General features: G+C 32.8%; 3 protein-coding genes and 1 non-coding gene across 7 annotated transcripts; 3 read left to right on the forward strand and 1 right to left on the reverse strand.

The window, feature by feature from the left end:
* On the forward strand, positions 8,935-12,023 carry LOC107621496. 4 transcript variants are annotated; one of them, XM_021114591.1, is made up of 6 exons: positions 8,935-9,184; positions 9,705-9,787; positions 9,883-10,018; positions 10,434-10,761; positions 10,860-10,988; positions 11,104-12,023. In XM_021114591.1, the coding sequence occupies exons 1-6, from the start codon at positions 9,053-9,055 to the stop codon at positions 11,541-11,543; spliced, it is 1,248 nt and encodes a 415-aa protein (XP_020970250.1). In that variant the 5' UTR covers positions 8,935-9,052; the 3' UTR covers positions 11,544-12,023. The 4 variants fall into 4 exon arrangements, with proteins under 4 accessions (XP_020970250.1, XP_016179002.1, XP_020970255.1 ...); XM_016323516.2 differs by having other exon boundaries at positions 8,951-9,184; positions 9,727-9,787; XM_016323526.2 differs by having other exon boundaries at positions 9,099-9,184; positions 9,727-9,779.
* On the forward strand, positions 12,489-16,274 carry LOC107621508 (L-3-cyanoalanine synthase 2, mitochondrial). The gene is made up of 8 exons (XM_021114599.1): positions 12,489-12,809; positions 12,898-13,007; positions 13,741-13,798; positions 13,927-14,190; positions 15,533-15,670; positions 15,774-15,825; positions 15,917-15,996; positions 16,083-16,274. The coding sequence occupies exons 1-8, from the start codon at positions 12,603-12,605 to the stop codon at positions 16,206-16,208; spliced, it is 1,035 nt and encodes a 344-aa protein (XP_020970258.1). The 5' UTR covers positions 12,489-12,602; the 3' UTR covers positions 16,209-16,274.
* On the reverse strand, positions 17,579-18,313 carry LOC107628100. Its single transcript, XM_016330908.2, has one exon. The coding sequence runs from the start codon at positions 18,311-18,313 to the stop codon at positions 17,579-17,581; it is 735 nt and encodes a 244-aa protein (XP_016186394.1).
* On the forward strand, positions 20,072-20,164 carry TRNAY-GUA. Its single transcript has 2 exons — positions 20,072-20,108; positions 20,129-20,164. It is a non-coding gene; the product is annotated as a tRNA-Tyr (tRNA).

The raw sequence follows: 22,013 nt of genomic DNA on the forward strand, positions 1-22,013 counted from the left end.
TATATTTAAAATTATATAATTATTTTAGTAATAATGATTAATTATAAATGTAAAATAAAATAATTTTAGACGATTTAAATTAATTTTTTATTATTTTTAAAATATTATTAAAATGAATAAAAAAATAATAAATCAAGTTTCTAAATTTATTGTGGAGGATTTGATGTTGATGAGGGTAAAGTTGGACAAATTTATGGGGCAGACAGAAACAGTTAATGTTGTTTGCCAAATGTAGTTGAGCTAGCTGGGCTTCACCGTAAGGATTGACTTATCGCTTATATTGTTAGGGAATGCACAAAGCTAGGGGGCCAAAACTAATGTACTAAAACCAATCCTTAATATATTTGAATATAAATTATTCTGAAAATTATCTGAAACGTTAATTTATTTGTTAATATTTATTAGTTATGAGTTTATATTTATGTGTGATGTAATAAATTCTTTTCTAATGTGATTACATGGTATACACTAATACTACTCTCGTGTAAAATAGGTTTAATTAAGGTAAGTTTGATGAGCGGCCATTCTTAATTAATTGCTCAGCATAAAATTTTTGGTTAGTTAGTAATTGGTTTCAGCATAAAACCTATGGGTCCCTGCCATCTGTTTTTTTTTTTTTTTTAAACTTTATTTAAGTCAAAAGTGACTATATACACAAGCAATGCTATGAATGGATGAATAATAATGAGATGTCACCATAAGTTCTCTGTGTGGAATATGAGAGGAACCCATGTGGTAATTGTGATCATACATTTATTTGTACAGCTATATCTATCTTTTTTTATTTTTAGTATTAGTAAGTGGTTATTATATATATATATATATGTTAGCTAGTGTTACGTGGGTAACCTGAAATTAGTGGATTGGGTTTGTTAGATTGGCCCGAACGTTAAGAGGAGGTGGTCTCCAACTTAGTATGTGGGGCCGTCGTCCGACTTGTATGTATGAAAGAATGGGGGGTGGTACCTGCAAAGATACTCCGATGCCTAAGTCAGTAAGGAGGTAAGCATGTAGGTTTAGAGATTATTGAAACTTAGTGATACCTGAAATGTGTCAGTGTATTAACCACCGTTTGAGTAGTTCCACCTTTTAAGGTGAATATATGTCCATTTATCTTAGGGTAGTTGGGATATGGCTCCTAAAAGTGGGTTGAGAGATTTTATGAGCAGTTACTTATTTGAATAAGCGTTATTTGCCAACTATCGCTCAAGCCCAACTTTTTTGAGGTGGAGTCTATGTTAAATCCGACCTCTTTTGAGAAAGTCGGTAGGTGGTGAAAGCCAATTTTTAAATTGGATCTTTTAGCGTGTTTGAACTTGGGTTATAGTATTTAGGTCAGGTATGCACAGTTAAGAATGATAAATTTTTTTAAATATTTATAAGTAAGGGTTTTTTTTTTTACATTAAATTTGTCAATTTAATTCTTAAATAGCATCAAAATCCATTTGGACGTAAAAAATATAAATAGTTAATTAGTTATTTCTATGAAAATATATAAAAATAATTTTATAGATTATTAGATGATTTAGTTATTTCAATTAAATATATTAAATCATGTAGTGGTTTATAATCATATTATTTTTATATAAACATGTCTTAATATATATAACCACAAAAAATATATCTCAATTTTATATCTCTCAAGGAGAGCTCAAATTTAAGATGTTGTTGTCATATAATTAATTAGTCAAATAATTGTAAGCCATGCAAACTATTTCATTGGCCAAAAGCTAAGGTATCCCCAAAACTAAATATCTGTTTTTTTTTTTTTTTTCTGGCTTTCTAAATTAGGTTGTTGCCCCTACCTACTTTGGTTGCTAAATCTTATTCTTGCACAACATGCTTTAATTAATTATTCAAAGTTTGACATGCATCCATATGTTTCAAAGTTTGATACACAACATATATACATTGCTTTTTCTTGTTTCCTTATTCTAATTAAGGGGTAAGAAAGTTTTTTATTTTCATTTTTTTAACATGAATAGGTATTTTAACCCGGCACAAATAAAAAAAAATTAAAATGCCTACATTTTAGTTACATAATATCATACAAGAACTTATAGACTTTTTTTTTTTTAATTTTATCCTTAATAAATTTCAATTTAATTTTATTTCTTTAGTTTTGTTGTCAAAGCTAAGGGTATGCATGCATTCTATTTAATGAAATCCCTGTATCCAGATTAAAGTTAGATGAGAGTAATTAAGAATGTCACATTATTTGTATTTGGCCCACAGACTCATAGACCATAGTCTATGTCTATCTTGTTGGTAGATGCAGCGCCCAACAGCACCAATATTCAATTACTTGTAACCATGGAACAAATTTTAATTTATATATAGTAGTAACATATAATACGGTGAAAACTTTGTTTTCATATAAAGTTGATATTTAATTAGTTCAATTATAATAAAAAATATAATTATGAAAAATTAACAAGAATAATGAAAGAAAAAATGAAAAATAAATTGTGTCCCTTGTTAGTGTTTCTGTGTCCTTCTTGTCAGGATAGACACAAAATACACTAATTTTGTGTCTGTTTCAGTATCCTGTCTTTATAAACAAACGCAACCCTATTGACCTATGTAGGATTAATAATTATTAATAATTTATTTATACTGTATTTCTAGTCAATTTTTTAAGATATGAAAATGAAATTAATTAAATTTATTATAGTCCGACATACTTATAAAATTGTCAACTTCATTTGATGTTGAAACCAAATAATATAATAAATGACCGATTAAATGGATATGATAATTGCCTGGTGGGATGGCCTATAATGAATTAAACATAGCAATATCTATATATAATGTTTCCAAACTTAGATGGAGAGTAATGGAAATTTCTCAAAAGGGCTCAGTGTATATATATGAGACAATTCTTTATTAATTAAGATGTTCATTTTCTTTAATTAGAAGTCTTGGTTCAAATTCTGAGTATAAAAAATCAATATTAAAATAGTCATATTTCTTACAAAATCTCGAGTATAAAAAAAATTGTATTTGTTGGTTTCTCGCTGACTAATGGGTTGCTGTATGCATAAAACGGGATTCAAACTCCCGATAATAAACGAGTGAACTGACCACTCGACCAACCTAAATTAGTTAAAAATCTGTGTTTGTTGACTGCAAGTAATTCAACTAAAAATCCTATAAAGAGTTAAGACTTAAGAGTCTCACAATGAGATTTTTCTTTAAAAAAAAACGTGTGTATTCAATTTCAGTCATTAATGACTAATTATTCACTTATACTCTGTTCTTTCCTTTTTATTTTTTCCTCCTAAATTGGGCGAGTCACTTATATTAAAAGGGCTAAAACAAACAATGAAGCTATACAATTAAGATATTTTGGTAACTAAATTTAATTAAATTGGTCAAATAATTTATTGTGTAATAAATATCAATTAAAAAAAGATGAATAAAAAAGAATTAGTCAAATTTGATTATAAAATAATTTTGTCATGTAATATTTTTTTAAAGACGAGTACAGCTCACTAAATTTGGTTCCATCCCAAAGTGGATGCATGCATGGAATTTGGAATGAAAATGGATTGAAGAGAGTATCGATTATTTAATAATTAAATTCGGCCACTCTTGGGGCCTATCTAGGAAGCTACAAGTAATCACAATGGGCCATGAGATTTCTTGTTAAGCCCAATGCCTCAGTGGAAGCCCAAAAAGCTTTAAAAAATAACAGACGGTTGATGAAAAATATTTAGATTTAGAATCACTCAATGTCCTATAAACTCTGCTGCTAGATACTTAGAAATGAATATTAATAGAGGTGTTCTGAAATGTCTTGGTCGAACAGAAGTAGAAACCACCATAAACGAGTTACATGATGGAATCTGCGGACACCACACTGGAAGTAGGAGCCTAGCCACAAGAATACTCCAAGCAGGATATTTTTGGCCGATATTGAGAAAAGATTGCAGAAATAAGGTACAAAACTACGATGCATGTTAAAGATGCGCACCGCTCATCCACAGCCCAGCCGAGTTATTACATACCACCTCAGATGTCAGCTGGTCGTCCACAAGTGGGGGATGGACATACTCGGACCATTCCCAATCTCAACAGGACAGGTAAAATTTCTTCTGGTAGCTGTCGATTATTTCACAAAATGGATAAAAGCACAGCCTTTTGCGAAAATTACAGCCGAAAAGGGACAAAAGTTCATTTGGAAATCAATTATATGTAGATTCGGTTTACCTAGGAAAATCGTATCTGATAATGGCAGACAGTTTATGGATAAAAAGATCGCGTCATATCTAACCGACCTACATATCAAGCACCGTTTTTTCTCCGTCGAACACCCACAAACCAACGGGCTCGCGGAGGCAGCTAACAAAGTTATCTTGCAGGCCCTAAAAAAGAAACTAACAGATGCTAAGGGACGATGGGCCGAGCTTATACCAGAAGTGTTGTGGAGTTATAACACAATACCCCACACAACAACAAATGAAAGCCCATTCCGACTAGTATATGGTGCAGACTGCATGACACCCATAGAGATCAGCCAAGGGTCCACTCGGACCGAATACTTTGATGAGCAAGACAACTCGGAAGCCAGATCAACTGATCTCGATCTGATAAACGAAGAACGAAGCCTCACCGAACTAAGGCAGCAAGCCATGCAAGCGACAATACGAAAGCAATACAACAAAAAGGTGAAACCAAGAACATTACAAGAGGGAGACTTGGTCATACGACAAATGGAGGAAGTCTGAAAACCACCAGGACACGGGAAGCTAGCTGCCAACTGGGAAGGCCCTTTCCGCGTCTCCAAAGTCATCGGAAAAGGAGCATACTCCCTCAAAACACTAGAAGGAATACCCCTTCTTAACACTTGGAACATTTCATCTTTAAAAATTTATTACAGTTGAATTTTTATGTAAATATGAAATGGCCATGTACTCTTTTTCCTGATCACGAGGTTTTATCCCTAAGGAGGGTTTTACTCGGACAGGTTTTAACGAGGCCGACCACTTCATACCTTCCTTAAATGATTGATTCGTATATTAATGAATTTCACATTCCGCTAAACTATCTATACTTCAAACAATACTAAATGCATATCAATCAAATTGACAAATCAGCGTTGGAAATCGCGACCATCTAATAAATCGAACCGACCACATAAGTCGGGAACACCAATTCAGAATATCATCAAAGATAAAAACCTATCCAAAACTATTACTAAAATCAACATCTATTATCTAACTAGCAAACAAAAGCTAGAATTCACATTCATCCACATAAGAGTTTTCATAAGTAGTTAAAACCGACACCAAAATGGTCGGGCAACACAAATCCAAAATATTCCGATCGAACCAGAAACCAGCTACAAACACAATTAAAAGTACAAACGTTTTTTAAGAAGGAGGAGGAATGCTCTCAGCTTGCTCCTCGCAAGCCTCATCATTAGCAAGTTCACCATTAACAACAATCTTCGCCACATTGAGTTTCCTTACATCACAGTTCGGAGAAAACAATGTGACTTGGCTGACGGCACGATCAAACCCAGCTACGAACATATCCATTTTCTCCTCCTCAAGCTCGTTAATACGAGCAGCCATTTCACCTTTGGTCTGATCATTCTCCTTAACTTCAGCTTGCAGCAATCTAATTTGTTCTTGGAGACTGCCGACTTCATCTTCCCTCTCCTTCATCTTCGCGGTCACGTCAACGACAACCTCTTCCCTATCTTTCAGCCAGCGCTCAAGAGACGATGCCTTCTCCATCATTACCTGTTGCTCCGAACCTAACAACTCAGTAGCACGACCAACACACAACAGTCGAGAAGCAATAATCTACAGAGACAACAACAAAACTAATTAAAAAAAACCTTACAGGGACGAAAGAAAAGGGAATAAAGAGAAAATCCAACCTGAATAAACTTGCCCATCCCCTCGACTCCAGTCTGACGTGTAAGACCCATAACTCCAGAATATTGGGATACACGATCCGTATGCTCGGAAATCGGAAATTGGTCTCTCCACAGAGAATGCGAGTTCGCCCCAGGAATAAAACCATGCAATCTTCGTTACCTTTCAAAAACAAACTTCACAGCAGCAGTTTGGTCACCTTCAGAGATCACTTCCAAGGACTTTTCCGACTCAATCTTTCTCCTTTTTGGAGAAGGAGGAGGCTGAGCAGCAGAAAAAACAGCATTTCCATCTGTCTCTTTAACAGCCCCGGAAGTACTACCACCTTTCTCACCTTTCTTTTTCAAGTACGCTTGAAACTTGGCAGCATTCAAGTTCAAAACCCTACTACCTACCACAACAAAAAAAGCAAAAAGATGAATAAATAGGCAATCAGACAAAATCAAAGCATATAAAAACAAAATTACATATATACAATTCCAACCGTTCGTTGTCGTTTTCCTCTTCATATCTTAATAAATCAGGAATAGACAAATATTCTCCAGCAGCAAAGTTGTCAATTAAAAAATCTAACAAACAGTCCTCTTCCTCACTTCTCTCACTAGTTTCGAGGATTTGCAACGGTTCCGAACACCAGTATAAAGGAAATTTTCTATCAGCTCATTATCCAAATAAAAAGGATATTCAGACTCCAAAGAGAGAACTTTTACAAACATCGATTTAAAATTTTTAAAGGAAGATTTATACAATAAGAAGAGAGAGCAGCCAGGGAAGCTACTCAGAAACACCCAAAGCCCTCTGTAAACCCCGGTTAAATTAGTAGATAATTAGTTAATAAATTAGTTTTTAATAAAAAAATTAGAAATGCAAAAATAATATCAAATTAGGATATAGCACATCGAAACGAGAATTTTGACACCAATTTCGAAGAAATCGGTCCAAGATTGGACCAAACCGGTTGAACCAGGTCCGAATCGGGCCGTCGGTCCAACTGGACCAGCCTATTAAATGAACCCAGCCTTCTCATTCTCCCCATTTTAGCAATACACAGTGCTGAAGCAAACAGGGGAAGGAGAAGAGAAGTTCGCCAAAAACCTTATGGTAACTTCAACTCACCGTAACTTTCCGATCCGAGCTCCGATTGCCGCACTGTATACGGCCATACGTCCACCGCGTCAAGCTCTACGTTTCTACCAGAACAATTTCTTTGGTAAGCCATTAATCACTTCCAGCCATTCTTTTCCCCAATTTTCGAAATATTGGAGGGGATGTTGAATTTCTTTGATTTCTGATGTTTTAGGATCCAATTAGCTTGAGAAAAACATTCACTCTTGCTTATGTGAAGCTTGGGTAAGGAGAGGATACGATAATTCTATTTTAATTTCATTGAATTTGAGCTTTGAGTATTAAATTGGGTATATATGTGTTATAAATGTGTATTAGGTTGTGAATAAATAATTGGAGTTTGGAATTGTGAAAATTGGAACTTGGAGGAAGCTGAGCCTAGTGTTTAATGAATTCTGGAAGGGCTGTGTTTACATTAATTAAAATTGTCTTGAACGTTACGTGGGAATCGGCCAAGGTATGGTTTAGGTTTCTTGTATTTAATATATAATGTTCTGTGAAAACTTAGGCTAGATGACCATAAGATAAGTTGGAATGCAGGTGTATATTTAATGTTTAGCAATTTGTTGATGAATATATTTGGTTGGTGTTTGTTGAACAATGAGTGATTGATTATGGATGGAGATGGTTATTATGATAATTTGGAATGAATCATGGTTGAATTATTGCTTATTTGAGTATAGGTATATTGAAGAAAAGCTTGATGGGTTTGTTGAGATATGAAATTGTGTAATCCTTTAGGTTTTCATGTTTCCCTTGTTTGATTGTGCTGAGGTAGTCCGAATCCCTCACATAGATTTTGGATGCTGCGAAATGATTGATAAACAGCTTTTGTCAAAGCTGGTTATGGATCCTGCAGGCAAATTAGAAACCATAATAAAGCAGCTCCATCTAAAAAAGTTGGAAAAGAACGGCACCGGATGGGATCGGAGTCACTATTGAGGAATATCATGGACTCGAATTTCGTGACATGAACTTTAGGATCTCCGATCCCTTTATATGGCGTAAGGGTCATAGGAAGTGTAAAGTTCTTAGGCATTTTGAAACTCATTATCTCTTCGGAAAATGGGTTGGTTCGCCGTCTTCCGATTTTGGGGGGTGTTTCCCCTGTTTTGAGTTGGATTTCGACTGGTGCTATTGATCAGCGTTTGTTTTTTTACTGTCGACTTTTCGTTCTCCATTATTCTGCACTGTTGCTAACAGCTCGGCCATCCACTAATTTTCTGCTAGGAGGGCGGCGTTAGCGGCCATGAGGTCGGCATTAGTTTGAGGGTGTTGCTGAGTCTCGGAGAGATCGGTCATGCTTCCTTTTCTGCAAAGAGAAAGGGGTACAAGGCAGATATGGATAGGTTATAAAGATTAAAGTATCGGGATGGGGTGAAGTTAAACTCTTCGAGCCCCACGGTGGGCGCCAAATGTTCTTGCAAGGATATTCTTTCCGAGCTATACGTCGGCTCCTTGCTGATCTTGGTGTGCCTGATAGCTCTGGCCGAATCGGGAATACCCTCGTGAACTTGGACCCGAGCATGGTACCTGCAAAAAGGACTCCGACGCCCACGTCAGTAAAGGAATAATTTAAACAAAGAGCGTGTATGCGATTGTGGATATTATTCCGTAGTATGTTATCATGAGACGAATTATTTGTGTGTTTTATCATTGACACCGTGCTCGTTTTATAGCTTGGTGTGGAGTTTAACAGTTTGCTTCGTTCAAGATTCTAGTGACTGATTTCCTTCCGAAATTGTGGGGAGCATTCTGTTGAGATAGAGCCATTGTGTCGAGGTATGACTCGGTTTTATCCGAGATCTTAGGGGTACAGTACAAGAGAAAATCACTAAAAGTATGTTTGAAAATTATTTAACATAAAAAAGAATTTTTTTTCATGAAAAAATTTATTTTTATTTAAAATTTAATTTTATAATTTGAAATAACTTTTAACTTTTGGTATTGTTAGAAATGTTGATTAATTTGAAGCTGATTAACTTGATTTATCTGATATTGTTGTTATTATGACCGATTAATTGATTTCTCTAGATTATATGAGCGTGATAGCTTCGAAATCGAAGCTTCGGAGCTCAAAAAAATGGAATCGCCGATTGCCTCTCTGGAGAACCGACCCGCCATCTTCGTCATCGGATCCTCCAACGTCGGAAAACGCACCATCCTTTCCCGTATCTTTTTCTTTCCCTTTCTTTTCTTTTATTTTTTTCAAAAAGCGTTTTTGGTTTTCCAATTTTATCTGTGATTGGACTATTAACTTGGTTGTTCTAATTTTAGTGCTTCATATTCATAGATATTGTTTTGAAGTAACACTCTCATCATAATTTGTTCTTAGATACTATAGTTCGTTTTTTACTTCAAGTAGTATTAGTTATGACTTCTGAAGTTCAATTGGTGTGCAAATGCAATAAGGTTTAGTTAATTTAAAGTGTATTATGTAGTCATTACTCATTAGATTCTATTGTATCAAATGTGTGTGTGATTGTCAGGATATGGATTGCAACAGTAAAATCCTCATTATGTGTTGATATTTGATTTGGCAATGCTTAATTTAGTTGGATAGCAACTGCATCAAAATCTCTTTTTTTTAATCAGTTGGAAAACATATCAATGGTGTGCTATGTCTGCTTTGCAATTGTTTCTTAATTTAGTTCTTCTGATATATTTTTACATCTAGTAATGTGGATTTAGTTTCATTTGATGTCAATTTTAGGGTTGCTCTCTGTTGACAATGAAGATGCTTTTGATTCTGCTTTTGAAGTGAATGTACGTGGGTATGTTGACTGTGAGTCACTTTTATTTTATCGAACTGATTCTGCAGCATAATTTTAAATCTTATTTGGTGTGTATTTTACTTTGGATTGAACAGATGGACTATCAACACTAAGTACTATACTGCTGATGTTTCTGTATGGATGGCTCATCTTCATGATGATTTTTCTGTTCAGAACCTGCCTGTGTTTCAACAGGCGGCAGCGTTGGTGATGGTTTTTGACATGAATAATGTTAGTTCCTTAACTTGACTCTTCCTCAATTTGTTTTTTGGACAGTGATTATTTAATCCATGACAAAATCTTCGGTTACTTTCACAGTTTTAGTGTGTTTGTTGTTTTGGCCATGAAGATCTCAAACAATGGTTTGAAGCAAGCAGACCAAGTTTCAACTTATTTTGACATGTTCAGCAACATTATGTTTGAGCTATATTCTAACATGGCTTTTACCCATGAATTATAGATTGGACAGAAGTTTAAAAAGTTTTCTTTCTTGTTAGACCGAACCTTGGTTTGCAAATTATAAACAAAACAAGTCAATATTCATGTGACTATTCTTCGGCTACTTTTTTTTATTCTGCCTGCCTTAAGTATGCATTTGTAGGGACATATGCATATAATGTTAATTTGATTTTCTTGTTATATGCAGCCATCTTCTCTAACTGCACTTCAAGATTGGGTATCTTGCACTGTCATTCAAAACTTTGAGATATTATTATGCATTGGAAACAAAGTGGACCTCCTTCCAGGTCATCCGGTTCATGCTGAATACAGAAGACGGTTATTGAAACTTGAAGACTCTACTATTGATCCTTATTCAGAGCTCCCTGAGTATGGAATATCTGAATCTGAAGGAACTAGTTTACTGGGAGATGAAGAACCATCATGGGATATCAGAAGGTCCTGCTTGGAGTGGTGCACCGAGCACAATATCGAATTCATTGAGGCTTGTGCTTCTAATGCTGATTTCGACAAATGTAAATTTTTCCTTCCTGTTTTAAAGCCAGCGCAAACAATTGAACAATAGTCTGATTTTTGCTCTGGCAAATGCTGATAAAAGAACCACCGATTGCAGGTTTGTCTATAGATGGTGATTTACAAGGAGTTGAACGGCTTTATGGTGCTCTTTCTGCTCATATGTGGCCTGGAATGATATTGAAATCTGGTGATAGGATTAGTCAACCATCATTTCCTACAAAGGAGGGTACTTTTCTTCTCCTACATTTCTTAAAGTGTGCTGTGTGGCACTTTTATTGATGTCAAATATATGCCAGGCAGTGCAATACAAGCACTAATTTTGGTTATCTGTTTTTCTTTAGAGTTATCTTCAGAAGAATCTGATTATGAACAAGAATATGAAGTTTTGTCAGCTGGTTCAGCTGATCCCTGGGATGGAACTGAACAAGAATGGGTATCTGCAACTTCTTTGGATGCTGGGGGATTGGTTCCTCAAAACAATACAAATACAAATTGTGAATACAAGATCGAAATTAAATCTGATAAAGATATCCCACCCACAACCTCAAGCACTGGGCCTGAAGATGAAGGTGACCAGAAAGTCTCACACAATATCATGCATTCTGAAGATGAGAATAAATGTCTTGAATTAGATGATTTGGAGCAGTTGATGTCTGAGATTGGAAACATGCGTGCAGGTATACGGTTGATGCCTGATTTCCAAAGAAGAGACATGGCTGCCAAGCTTGCTATGAAAATGGCTTCCTTATTTGGGGGTGAGAGTGATGAAGAGGAAACTTAGTTCATATTAGATGTTAACCCGACGTAATTCGGTTATAGGTTTGATGGAAACATCAATGCATGTCTTTCATGGTACTTCTATTTGGGCATTACTTGGAACTTGGAAGACATGCAACCTCTAGAACCCCGTCAACAAGGATTGGTTCCTTCTTCATGCTACCCTTGGTAACTGCTGAACATGGTTAAAATATTATGATGTGTGGCCATGTTCATGGTACTTTAACATGAATATGGTGTTGTTTGGGAAACTATGGTGCGCCCTGGGTCACATTCTGCAGTTCTGTAAGCTGAAGAGTTGATTGAAAAGTACTCACAAATCAAAATGCTTTCATTCACTTAGCTATAACAACCAAAAAATGGCATAGTCAAACTAGGTGATTAGTTGTTTTTCAAAGGATAAATTAGTTTCTTTACTTTCCTTATGACTCTTGCTATTTTTTAACATATGAACGATGCTGCATAGACTACCTAATATCTTTCAGAAACAATTGTCACATAGGTGGCAGCATATTTAGCGGATGGAAGAAGTTATGGTGGTTAAAAAGATAAAATTGCTCCTATCATAACTGCTCACATAATCCTAGCAAGTAGCAAGCATATTCTAGTAAGAGTCGAAGGTTGAGAAGCAGGCAGAAATGGCAGAGGAAGAAGAGTCGAAGGTGAATGCCTGCTGAAGAAGCGGAGCGATCACATAAAATTAGGGGGAAAATCAGTGCAATGAGAGAGACAATTCTTTAAGTGAAATTAATTAAACTTTTAATATTTGATTTTAAATCATGTGCTAAGAGCCTAAGATTCCTTACAAATCTAGCTAGTTAGTCAAAAAATAATTAACCCACCATGTGCTATGATTCCTTACAAAAGCGTCGTCATCCATGGTTGAAATTTGAACACTGTATCTCATAAAATAAACAAAATTAATGGTCCTATATAAAAGGTGATATCTATATTATACAGAAGAACACATAGCAGCCTCTGCAAGTTGCCTTACCAGTTGCCATCATTTCTTGTCTCCTCTAATAAAAGCAAAATTGAACTCTTCTAGCTCCACTATATTTATATGTATAGTTCATGCATGTATCAGGTTCTATATACTCATTCCAAATCAAGTCTAACAATGGCTGCTATTAGGAGCTTAATCAACAAAAGGGTTTCTTCATCAGATGCTATGATGAGTAGATTATTCTACACTACCTTATCAGCTGAACCCATTAGAGATCTAGCAAATGATCTTCCCAAAACCAACATCAAGAATCATGTCTCCCATGTAATTAATATAATAACCTTGCTTATTTCATTTCATATTTATCAATACTATGAAACACAATAACTCATCACTCTTGTTTTCTTTTCAGCTCATTGGGAGAACTCCACTTGTTTATCTTAACAAAGTAACTCAAGGTTGTGGAGCTTTTATTGCTGCCAAGCAAGAAATGATGCAACCCACTGCCAGTGTCAAAGACAGGTCTTAATTCTATTTTAACTATGCTAGTATGGTTTAATTACTTTTTTTTTAAATTAAGTTCTTATACTGCTTTTAATTTTGTAATTAGGTTATTTTTGGTGTAAAAAAGATAGAGTTAACTGAAGGTTTAATTACTCTGTCACTGATTTTTTTTTATTAGGTTCTTATACTTTTTTTTTTCTTTTCGATTGAGTCAATATACCGTGACAAAAATGGTTGAATTATCATAATTTTTCGTTAAATAAAACGAATATGTCTAACACTTGATTGAATATTCGGTATAGTTTAACAGAATAATCTGTTAATTTCAACGTTTTTGTCACGGTAGAGACTTACTTACAAAAGCTAATATTGTATAGAGACCTAATTGAAAAAGAAAAAAGTATAGAGACCTAATTGAAAATTTGGTAAAACTATAGGGACTGATACAATAATTAAATCTTAACTGAATATTTCTCTACAAATTGAAGTATCCATAATTAAGAACCTAATTAGATCTTTAACTACATATTTTTTGAGAAAAATATTCCGTTAATTTTAATGTTTTTGACATGAAAATGATCCAATTACAAAATTAAAAGCACTATAAAGACTCATTTGAAAAGAAAAAAGTATAGGGACCTAATTGCAAATTCGGTAAAACTATGAGACCAACCGAATAATTAAACCCATTATATATACATCTGTCTTCGCCTATCAGTTTTAAATTATAAATAATTTTCTTAATGGACAGAGCTGCATATGCTATGATCACAGATGCAGAGAAAGAGAATTTGATATCACCAGGAAAGGTTGGCCAAACTGGTTTATTTTGTGGCAACATCATCAATTTTTTACTTTACTAAGCTATTAACATATTGTTGAAGATTCTCATATTTGATTTAATTAATTATTTATTATGGTTTAATATGGTGTGTAGACAACTCTTATTGAGCCTACTTCTGGAAACATGGGAATAAGCTTGGCATTTATGGGTGCTTTGAGAGGATACAAGATTATTTTGACCATGCCATCTTACACAAGTTTGGAGAGAAGAGTTACCATGAAAGCTTTTGGAGCTGAGTTAGTACTCACTGATCCAACCAAGGGAATGGGTGGAACTGTTAAGAAGGCTTATCAACTTCTAGAAACCACACCAAATGCTCACATGCTACAACAATTTTCAAACCCAGCCAATAGTCAAGTAAGTACTTCAATATTATACACCACACATCACTAAGATTTAAGTTATATGTATATAATGTACATTTTTTAGGATATGTATACCAGATCAAAGGGTGTTAATGTTGGTGAATTTGGATCCTCTAAATTTTAAATTTTAACTTTAGAGGATATAGTGTGATCTGTTACCGTTTATTTCATAAGTAGGATCAAGAGAAAATATAAGAGAAAAACTATTCAAAGGTGAGAGATCACACTTTATCCTCTAAAGTAAAATTCAAAATTTAGAGAATACAAATCCAACATTGTATATTATATAAATTAGGTAGTGTTTGCTTTCATAGACTAAAACTGAGACTATGGGACTGGGATTCAATATTGTGTTTGGTGGCCACAGACTAAAACCAAAATTTCAATATTTTCAGTACCTCTAGAAAGTGGGAACACAGATACTTAAATTTTAATAATATTTCTTCTCAAAAATATCTCCATTTAACTTTTAACATTCAAAATCTACTCAATCTTCATATTTATCTTAAATTAAATATAATATTAAGACATAACTCAATCCAATATATTTTACACTAAACACAATATAAAGACTTAATTAGTCTCTGTCTCCCAGTCACAGTCTCTTAGGTAGCGTTTGGTGGAGAGACAGAGACAGAAAGACTGAGACCGAGAGACAGAGACTAAGAAACAGGAATTGAAATAAATCTCAGTATTTTGTTTGGTGCAAAATGAGAGACAGGAATTGAAACAAGAATGAAACTCTAATTTAATTTGCACAAAGGATAAAATTAGAATTAATTAATTGAAATGAAAATATTTTAGGTATAAAATGTTATTAAAGTTTCAATCTCCATCTCTAAAAATTTCAGTCCCCTATGTCCCTACTTTTTGGAGGTACTGAAATACTGAAATTTTAGAGATAGAGACAGAAATTTTAGTACCAGTCTCTGAACTAACAAACACGATACTGAGTCTCAGTCTCTCAGTCTCCTTTCCAAACGTAGTCTTATTTAACTTTAGAAAAAAAATATGTTATTTGTCCTTAACTATTTATCGCTATAAGAAATTTGTTGAATAGCAACCGATTCAGTAACCGATAGACAAACATAAGCGACCAATTCAGTAACAAGCTATTTTAGTTGCTAAATAGGTCACTAATTTATAATTGAATTACCGGTTCAAACCAGATGTTAATTAGTTAATTACTAAATTGAATGTTTTTAGTGGATTTCTTGTAGTGATATATGTTTAGAAAAATGAAATATTTTGATGATTCAAAATTGGAATGTCATGAAATGCTTTGAAATTGGAAAAAGAATTGATTGTTAAAAGAAAAATGGTTGGGGAATCAGGTGCACTTTGAGACAACAGGTCCAGAGATATGGGAGGAAACAAATGGACAAGTTGACATATTTGTCATGGGAATAGGCAGTGGAGGCACAGTCACTGGTGTAGGAAGATACCTTAAATCCAAGAATCCTAATGTTAAGGTCAGTTTAATTATTTCTTTTCTTAACATCCTATAGTGAAGTATTCAATTTTCACTCATCAAATTAAATTCCTTGAATAATTATTATTTTGTTGTGTCATTAGATATATGGTGTGGAGCCAGCTGAAAGTAATGTTCTAAATGGTGGTAAACCTGGTAAATATCATGCTTACCCTTTTCATTTATTTATTTATTTTTGTGAAACTTTGGCTTTTCATAGTTATTTATGATTATTCATATGATATAGGTCCTCATGAAATTGCTGGAAATGGAGTTGGATTCAAACCAGATATACTGGACATGGATATAATGGACAAAGTTATTGAAGTAAGCATATATATATTAGGTTAAAGTTTTCTAATTTTTTGTACCCATAATTATTATTGGTCACTTATCAATTACTTGCATGTTAGGTCCGAAGTGAAGATGCAATTAACATGGCTAGGCAATTGGCCTTAAAGGAAGGACTCATGGTAAGTATTCAAATGACTCTGTTTTTCTTCTTTTTCTTTTTTTTTTTTAGAAAAAATGACAAATAAGTCTTTAACTAGTTGAAAATACAAAAACGCCTCTCATCTTTTAAAATACAAGAAGTTTGTCCGTCCAAAATATATAAAGACAAGTAAATCCCTCGCAAAAACTTAGATATCTCACATTTTAAAATGTAAAGAACGCTTTTGATTTTCTATTAGTCAATCACTTATTTGTTTTCCAATTAAAAGTCAGTGACAATAGTAATGGAACCATTTATATATCTAATAAATTATTTACTCTACTCTAACTTGGTTTCAAAATACTTATTCTTTTCAACAAAGTAGTTTAATACATTCAAAAGTTAATATATATTTAAACACAATTTGTATCTAAATATATTAGCTTTTTAAGTTAAAAAAAAAATATAAGTCTCTTTAGGTCACTAACAATCATTGAAAATACAAAATATATAAATTCTTCTGTTGACTAAAAAATTAATTTGTCATTATTTTTACCTTTTTAAATGTGTCATTTTACCCAAAATATGCTCTTATTTTATTAAAAAAATGAGAAAAGTACCCAATATATATTTAAGGGAACAAGTTTCTTACTATTACTTAGTTGCTAAGTAACACTTATTAGTAAAATGATGTTGATGTTGATTGTTATGTTATCTCAGACTGTTCATCCAAGCTTTGGAGAGAGATACTTGTCTTCTATTCTGTTCCAAGAGCTTAGGAGAGAAGCTGAAAACATGCAGCCAGTATCTGTTGATTAATTAAATTAAATTGCCTATTATTACAATAATCAAGCATTGCCAAATTTATATATTTAATTTTGCCACCTCTGTTTTTGAGAGCATAACACACCATTTATTTTAAAGATATCAATAACTGAGTCTACTAATTGAACTTAAAAATTTTACATAAAGAATTGGTGATAGTGATAACAACTGTTACTGTTCTGAAACAAAAGCATGAAGTTTATTCTTTCTAAAGTCCTCTAAGGAGAACATATCCTTTAACTTCAATCAAAGTCTATATGTTATGTTGAAATCTCATAATGTAAAAGACACTATATGAATTTTAGAGATGTAATTGAGTTTTATACACTTTATAAATGGTATTTTGAGATTGGTAGAAAAAAAGCAAGCAAAATAAATAAATAAAAGGATAAATTTCAAAACAACAAGAAATGAATAAGAATTTGTATTAGATTTTTTCAATAAAGAATTGCATTTTCAATACAAAACAGAGTCAAAGTGCTATGTTAATAGTTCAAGAACAGCATTGTGATTGGTCCAAAATGAAAAAACACATGACAAATTCAGCAATTTAGGGTTTGGACTAATGATTTTCTATCCTTTCAATAGGTAACAAAATCTGGTTGCTCCCTAACTAAGCATCGATTTTGACATATCATGATACAGTGATTTCTAATTGGCTTGAATGAGTTGTTTGAAGATTTCATTGTAAACGTTGAAAACAAAGCGATCTTTGGCTGCAGTTCTATGCAATTTATTGTACTTGCAAAAATACCTCAAATCTTCTAAATTGCAGAACCCTATGAACTGACCTAACCAAAGAAACAACCAATTGATGGAGTGTTCCTTCCGGTTTCCAATAACAGGCTTCACGCTTTTTTCTTGGCCGCAGAATTTGCATGCAATCGGATTAGGGTTCCTCCACTCTTTTGGACCTCTACTATGCAAGGAAGCTCTATGATCCTTCAAGAACTTTCCATGCTCTGCAGCCTTTTTATTTAAATCAAACTCCATTTCGAATCTTTCGCCACAGCTTCCGCATTGAACGTCTCCGTTGATTGTTAAGATCTTGTTTTGGTTGAGATATTGGAGTGTGTGGATTTTCGCTGGACGATCAGTGGCCCATGGAAACGGAGGAGTGATGACTATGTTGAGGTCGTCGGTAACGGCCCGTGCCGGTGGTGGCGATGAAAACTCTGGATCTTGTGAATGATTGGAAGAAGGTGAAGGTTCGGTAGGGAAGAGAGAGAGTGTCTGCAATTCTCTGATTTCTTGATCTTGAGGCTCTGGATTGGGAGGAGTAACCGCCGCAAGCTTTGGTTTCACGTTGCGGTGGCGGTGGTGGTGGTGGTGGTTGGTGGAGGCTGATGAAGGTTGATCTTTTCTCTTGTTATTCTTGTTCTCCATTGTTTTGGAGTTCTTTGATTGTTCTTGAATTTTCTATAATCTTTCTTCGATGGTTTTGAGTTTTTGGAGAATGAATGTGTCTAAATCCGTTTGTAATAACTTTTTGAATCTCAATTTGAATTTAATTATATATATATATATATATTATTCATACAAATCAGGTAATAATAATAAATAATACATTAATTAGATAAATTATAAATGAACATCCAACTTTACATTGTTTAATATTTTTATTATCTACTTATACTTTTCCTTTTTGCAAACATAACTTTGCTAGAATTATTATCTAGGCCAATTATATCGTAACTGTAAATTGGTATCTAATTATTTAAAATTTAAGTCAAATTTAAAAAGATAGAAATAGTCAAATAAGTCAATTAATTTAAATTGATTTATTAGTTAGTTTACTTTAAATAAATATAAAAAATTTGAATTTAAATCTAAATAAAAAATAAAACGTGTATTTTACAAATATCATGAAACATATCATAACATTATGTCAATTGATTTTTGGCTTTAGCCAAGAATAATAAAGATAGAAATTAAGATATCGTGGAATAATTACTCAATATGGATTTGGATCCTCTAAAGTTTGAATTTCACTTTAGAGAGTAAAGTGTGATCTCTCACCATTGATTTCATAGGTGGGACCAAAAATAAATATGAAAGAGAAACTATTCAAGGGTAGAAGATCACACTTTACTCTCTAAAGTGAAATTCAAACTTTAGAGGATCCAAATCCACTCAATATAACAACTGCATGCATATTTGGTGCATATATACTATTTTTTATCATTGTTATAATGTCAAACATGGTTTACATTTTTTTTATCTACAAATAAAAGAATTTAAATTATAAATATTAATAGAATGAACTTTGTTTATTTGACCATTTAATAATAATAATAATAATAATAATAATAAATAATTTATATTTCGTCGTGTATCTAGCACTGGCAATATATATCATATTCGCAGGTATTCAATTCGCACCAACTCGTTCGAATAGAGTTGTCTACCCGATTTGCTACAGATAGGGTGTGGTGTAGTGCGAGTTTTCTATGAACATTCTTTGATGGTTTTGAATATTCGGAGAATGAATATGTCTAATTTAAAGTAACTGATTTGAAATTTGAACTCTAAATCCGTTTGTAACAACTTTTAAATTTTAATTTAAAAAGACAAAATGAATAAAACGATGGCTTATTTTTAGTTATATGTGTTATTATTCATACAAATCGGGCAATATAGTAATAAATAATACATTAATTAGATAAATTATATATCATGCCTTAATAATTAAGTTGACGTATGTTTTACAAACATAAATTTATCAGAGTTGTTATCTAGGCCAATTATATCGTAACTGTAAATTGGTACCTAATTATTTAAAGTTTATGTCAAGTATAAAAAGATAAAAATAGTCAAATAAATCAATCAATTTGAATTGATTTATTGGTTAGTTCACTTTAAATAGATACCAAGAATTTAAATTCAAATCTAATGATATTAGACAATTCTATAATGACAATAAATTTTGTGTCTAAATTATTTAAACTAGCGACTCAATAGGCATCAACCACTTTTTTATTATTTTGGAGAGAATAATTTTTATAATTTTATTTTTAAAATTATAAATTTAATAAAGTGCTATGTTAATAGTTCAAGAGCAGTATTGTTATTCGTCCAAAATCAAAAACACATGACAATTTAAGAAATTTATTATTGTTTGAATATGAACAATATAACACAAAACCGACCTTAGCTCAGTTGGTAGAGCGGAGGACTGTAGTGGGTTAATAACTCTCAGATATCCTTAGGTCGCTGGTTCGAATCCGGCAGGTCGGATTTCTTTTATTTTTTCAATATTTTTAAGATGCTATCAACAAATAGAATAGGAATTTTAATATTTTATAAGCATATAAGAAAAGAAAAAGCAAAAGAATAGCAACTTCTCGGAGTTAGCTTGTTAATATAGTTGGAAACTTGGAATGCACTTTATTAGTTTATTTCACTCCTCACTTCTTTACTTGGTAGAGTGGACTGGTATATGCTATTGAATTTTCTACAATAAGTCAATAACAAAGATTGTGACTTGTGACTTGTGTATCATGGCCATAAATAGTTCAGACTTCAGAGGCTTCTGGGCTATGGTGTAATACGTTCCTTAATTGAAGATGCCAGATACCATGGCAGATACCAATTCTGGTTGGTACGGTGGATGCATATTCTCTAATGTTGCACATGTCTGCATTGTTTCCCCATTGTTTGTGGTGTGTCCCAATTTGCTAATGCAACTATTTATTTTCTCTATGTTTAATTGGAAGCTTTTGATGCCCTACACATGTTGTTCACACTTCACTACTGCATTTATTTTTGGACAAAGTCTTATTTGTAATTTTTTTCGTATGAAGTTAATAATCGAGAATCGTCAGATCATTTAACATATTTTACTAAATTATTATCTAATATTTTTTTATTATCAACTTTACCTGAAGGTAAGGCTCAATTTTATGGTTATAGAAGCCTTGTATGTGATGTGTCTTAATATGGATTTATGAGGTACAAGACAAATCTGTGAGATAGCTTTTTATGAGTGTCAGAATGTAGAACTCAAATTCTACGAGTTATTTGATTTAAAAATTTTGTTGAACAAATCGAATGGTCTGATTTGGAACTGAAGAAATTTATTCTCTGTGTTCTTTACATGTCAAAATTTTTATATGAATGGGAAAATCAAATCGCACGGTTTAACAATTCGGACCGTCCGTTTATCATGAAGGAACTCGCATGGTCCGAATTCTCTGTTACTCTGATACCACACAAATATGAAGTACCTGTATTTTTTATAACCCAATCCAATTCCATTGTTACTTTCATATTCAAATTTAAAAAGGTGAAGGTAACGGTATGCGAGTTTCTACCTCCTTTTTTCGAACTTTGTTTTGATATATTTTTTTCTTATATCTTCTCTTGTTTGAATTTTAAAGGCAATAGTATTAGTTTGGGTTAGTTGAGTTCACAAATTAATATATAACAGTTTGTGTGTATGTTATATTTAAGTTTGTGATTTAACATTCCTGACCCTAATTTTACTACATCTCTTCAAACAAATAATGCTAACTTTGTTTTACTCGAATTCTATTATTAATTAAGGTTTGCATTGTTAATGAAGCAAGCATAATAGGCACAAAAAAAAAATGCTGAAATATAGGAATGAATGTCCCCTTCAAAAAGGGTATTCAATAGTACAAATTACAGAGCTTCTATAAAGTGAAAATATCAAAAGAATAATAATGAAGATGAATTCAAATTTTGCAAGCTTGTTAGTTCATGGATGAGGATGACATTGACCTCAATAGTAGCATATAGGATAATTTTAAAATCAGAGTTTCTCAAATGATTTTGACTATATGCCAAATTGGGTCAATACTTCAATCTAACTTGAAAATTATTCATACTTAGAACTCGAATTCAAAATCACTATTATACATTCATAAAGGGAAAATAACATTGTCATTTGAATCAACTACCAAGTGCTAGCTTCTTGAGGGCATATTCAATAGTTAACAAACTTATTAAGGGTTCAAACATACATACATAAATTTAAAATTTTTATGGTATTTCATAAATTGACTATCAAAAATTAATACATTATAGATTTAAATTTTATTTAAAAATTTGTATTGATTACTGT

Source organism: Arachis ipaensis, chromosome B02, assembly GCF_000816755.2.
Source record: "Arachis ipaensis cultivar K30076 chromosome B02, Araip1.1, whole genome shotgun sequence".
NCBI lineage: Eukaryota > Viridiplantae > Streptophyta > Magnoliopsida > Fabales > Fabaceae > Arachis > Arachis ipaensis.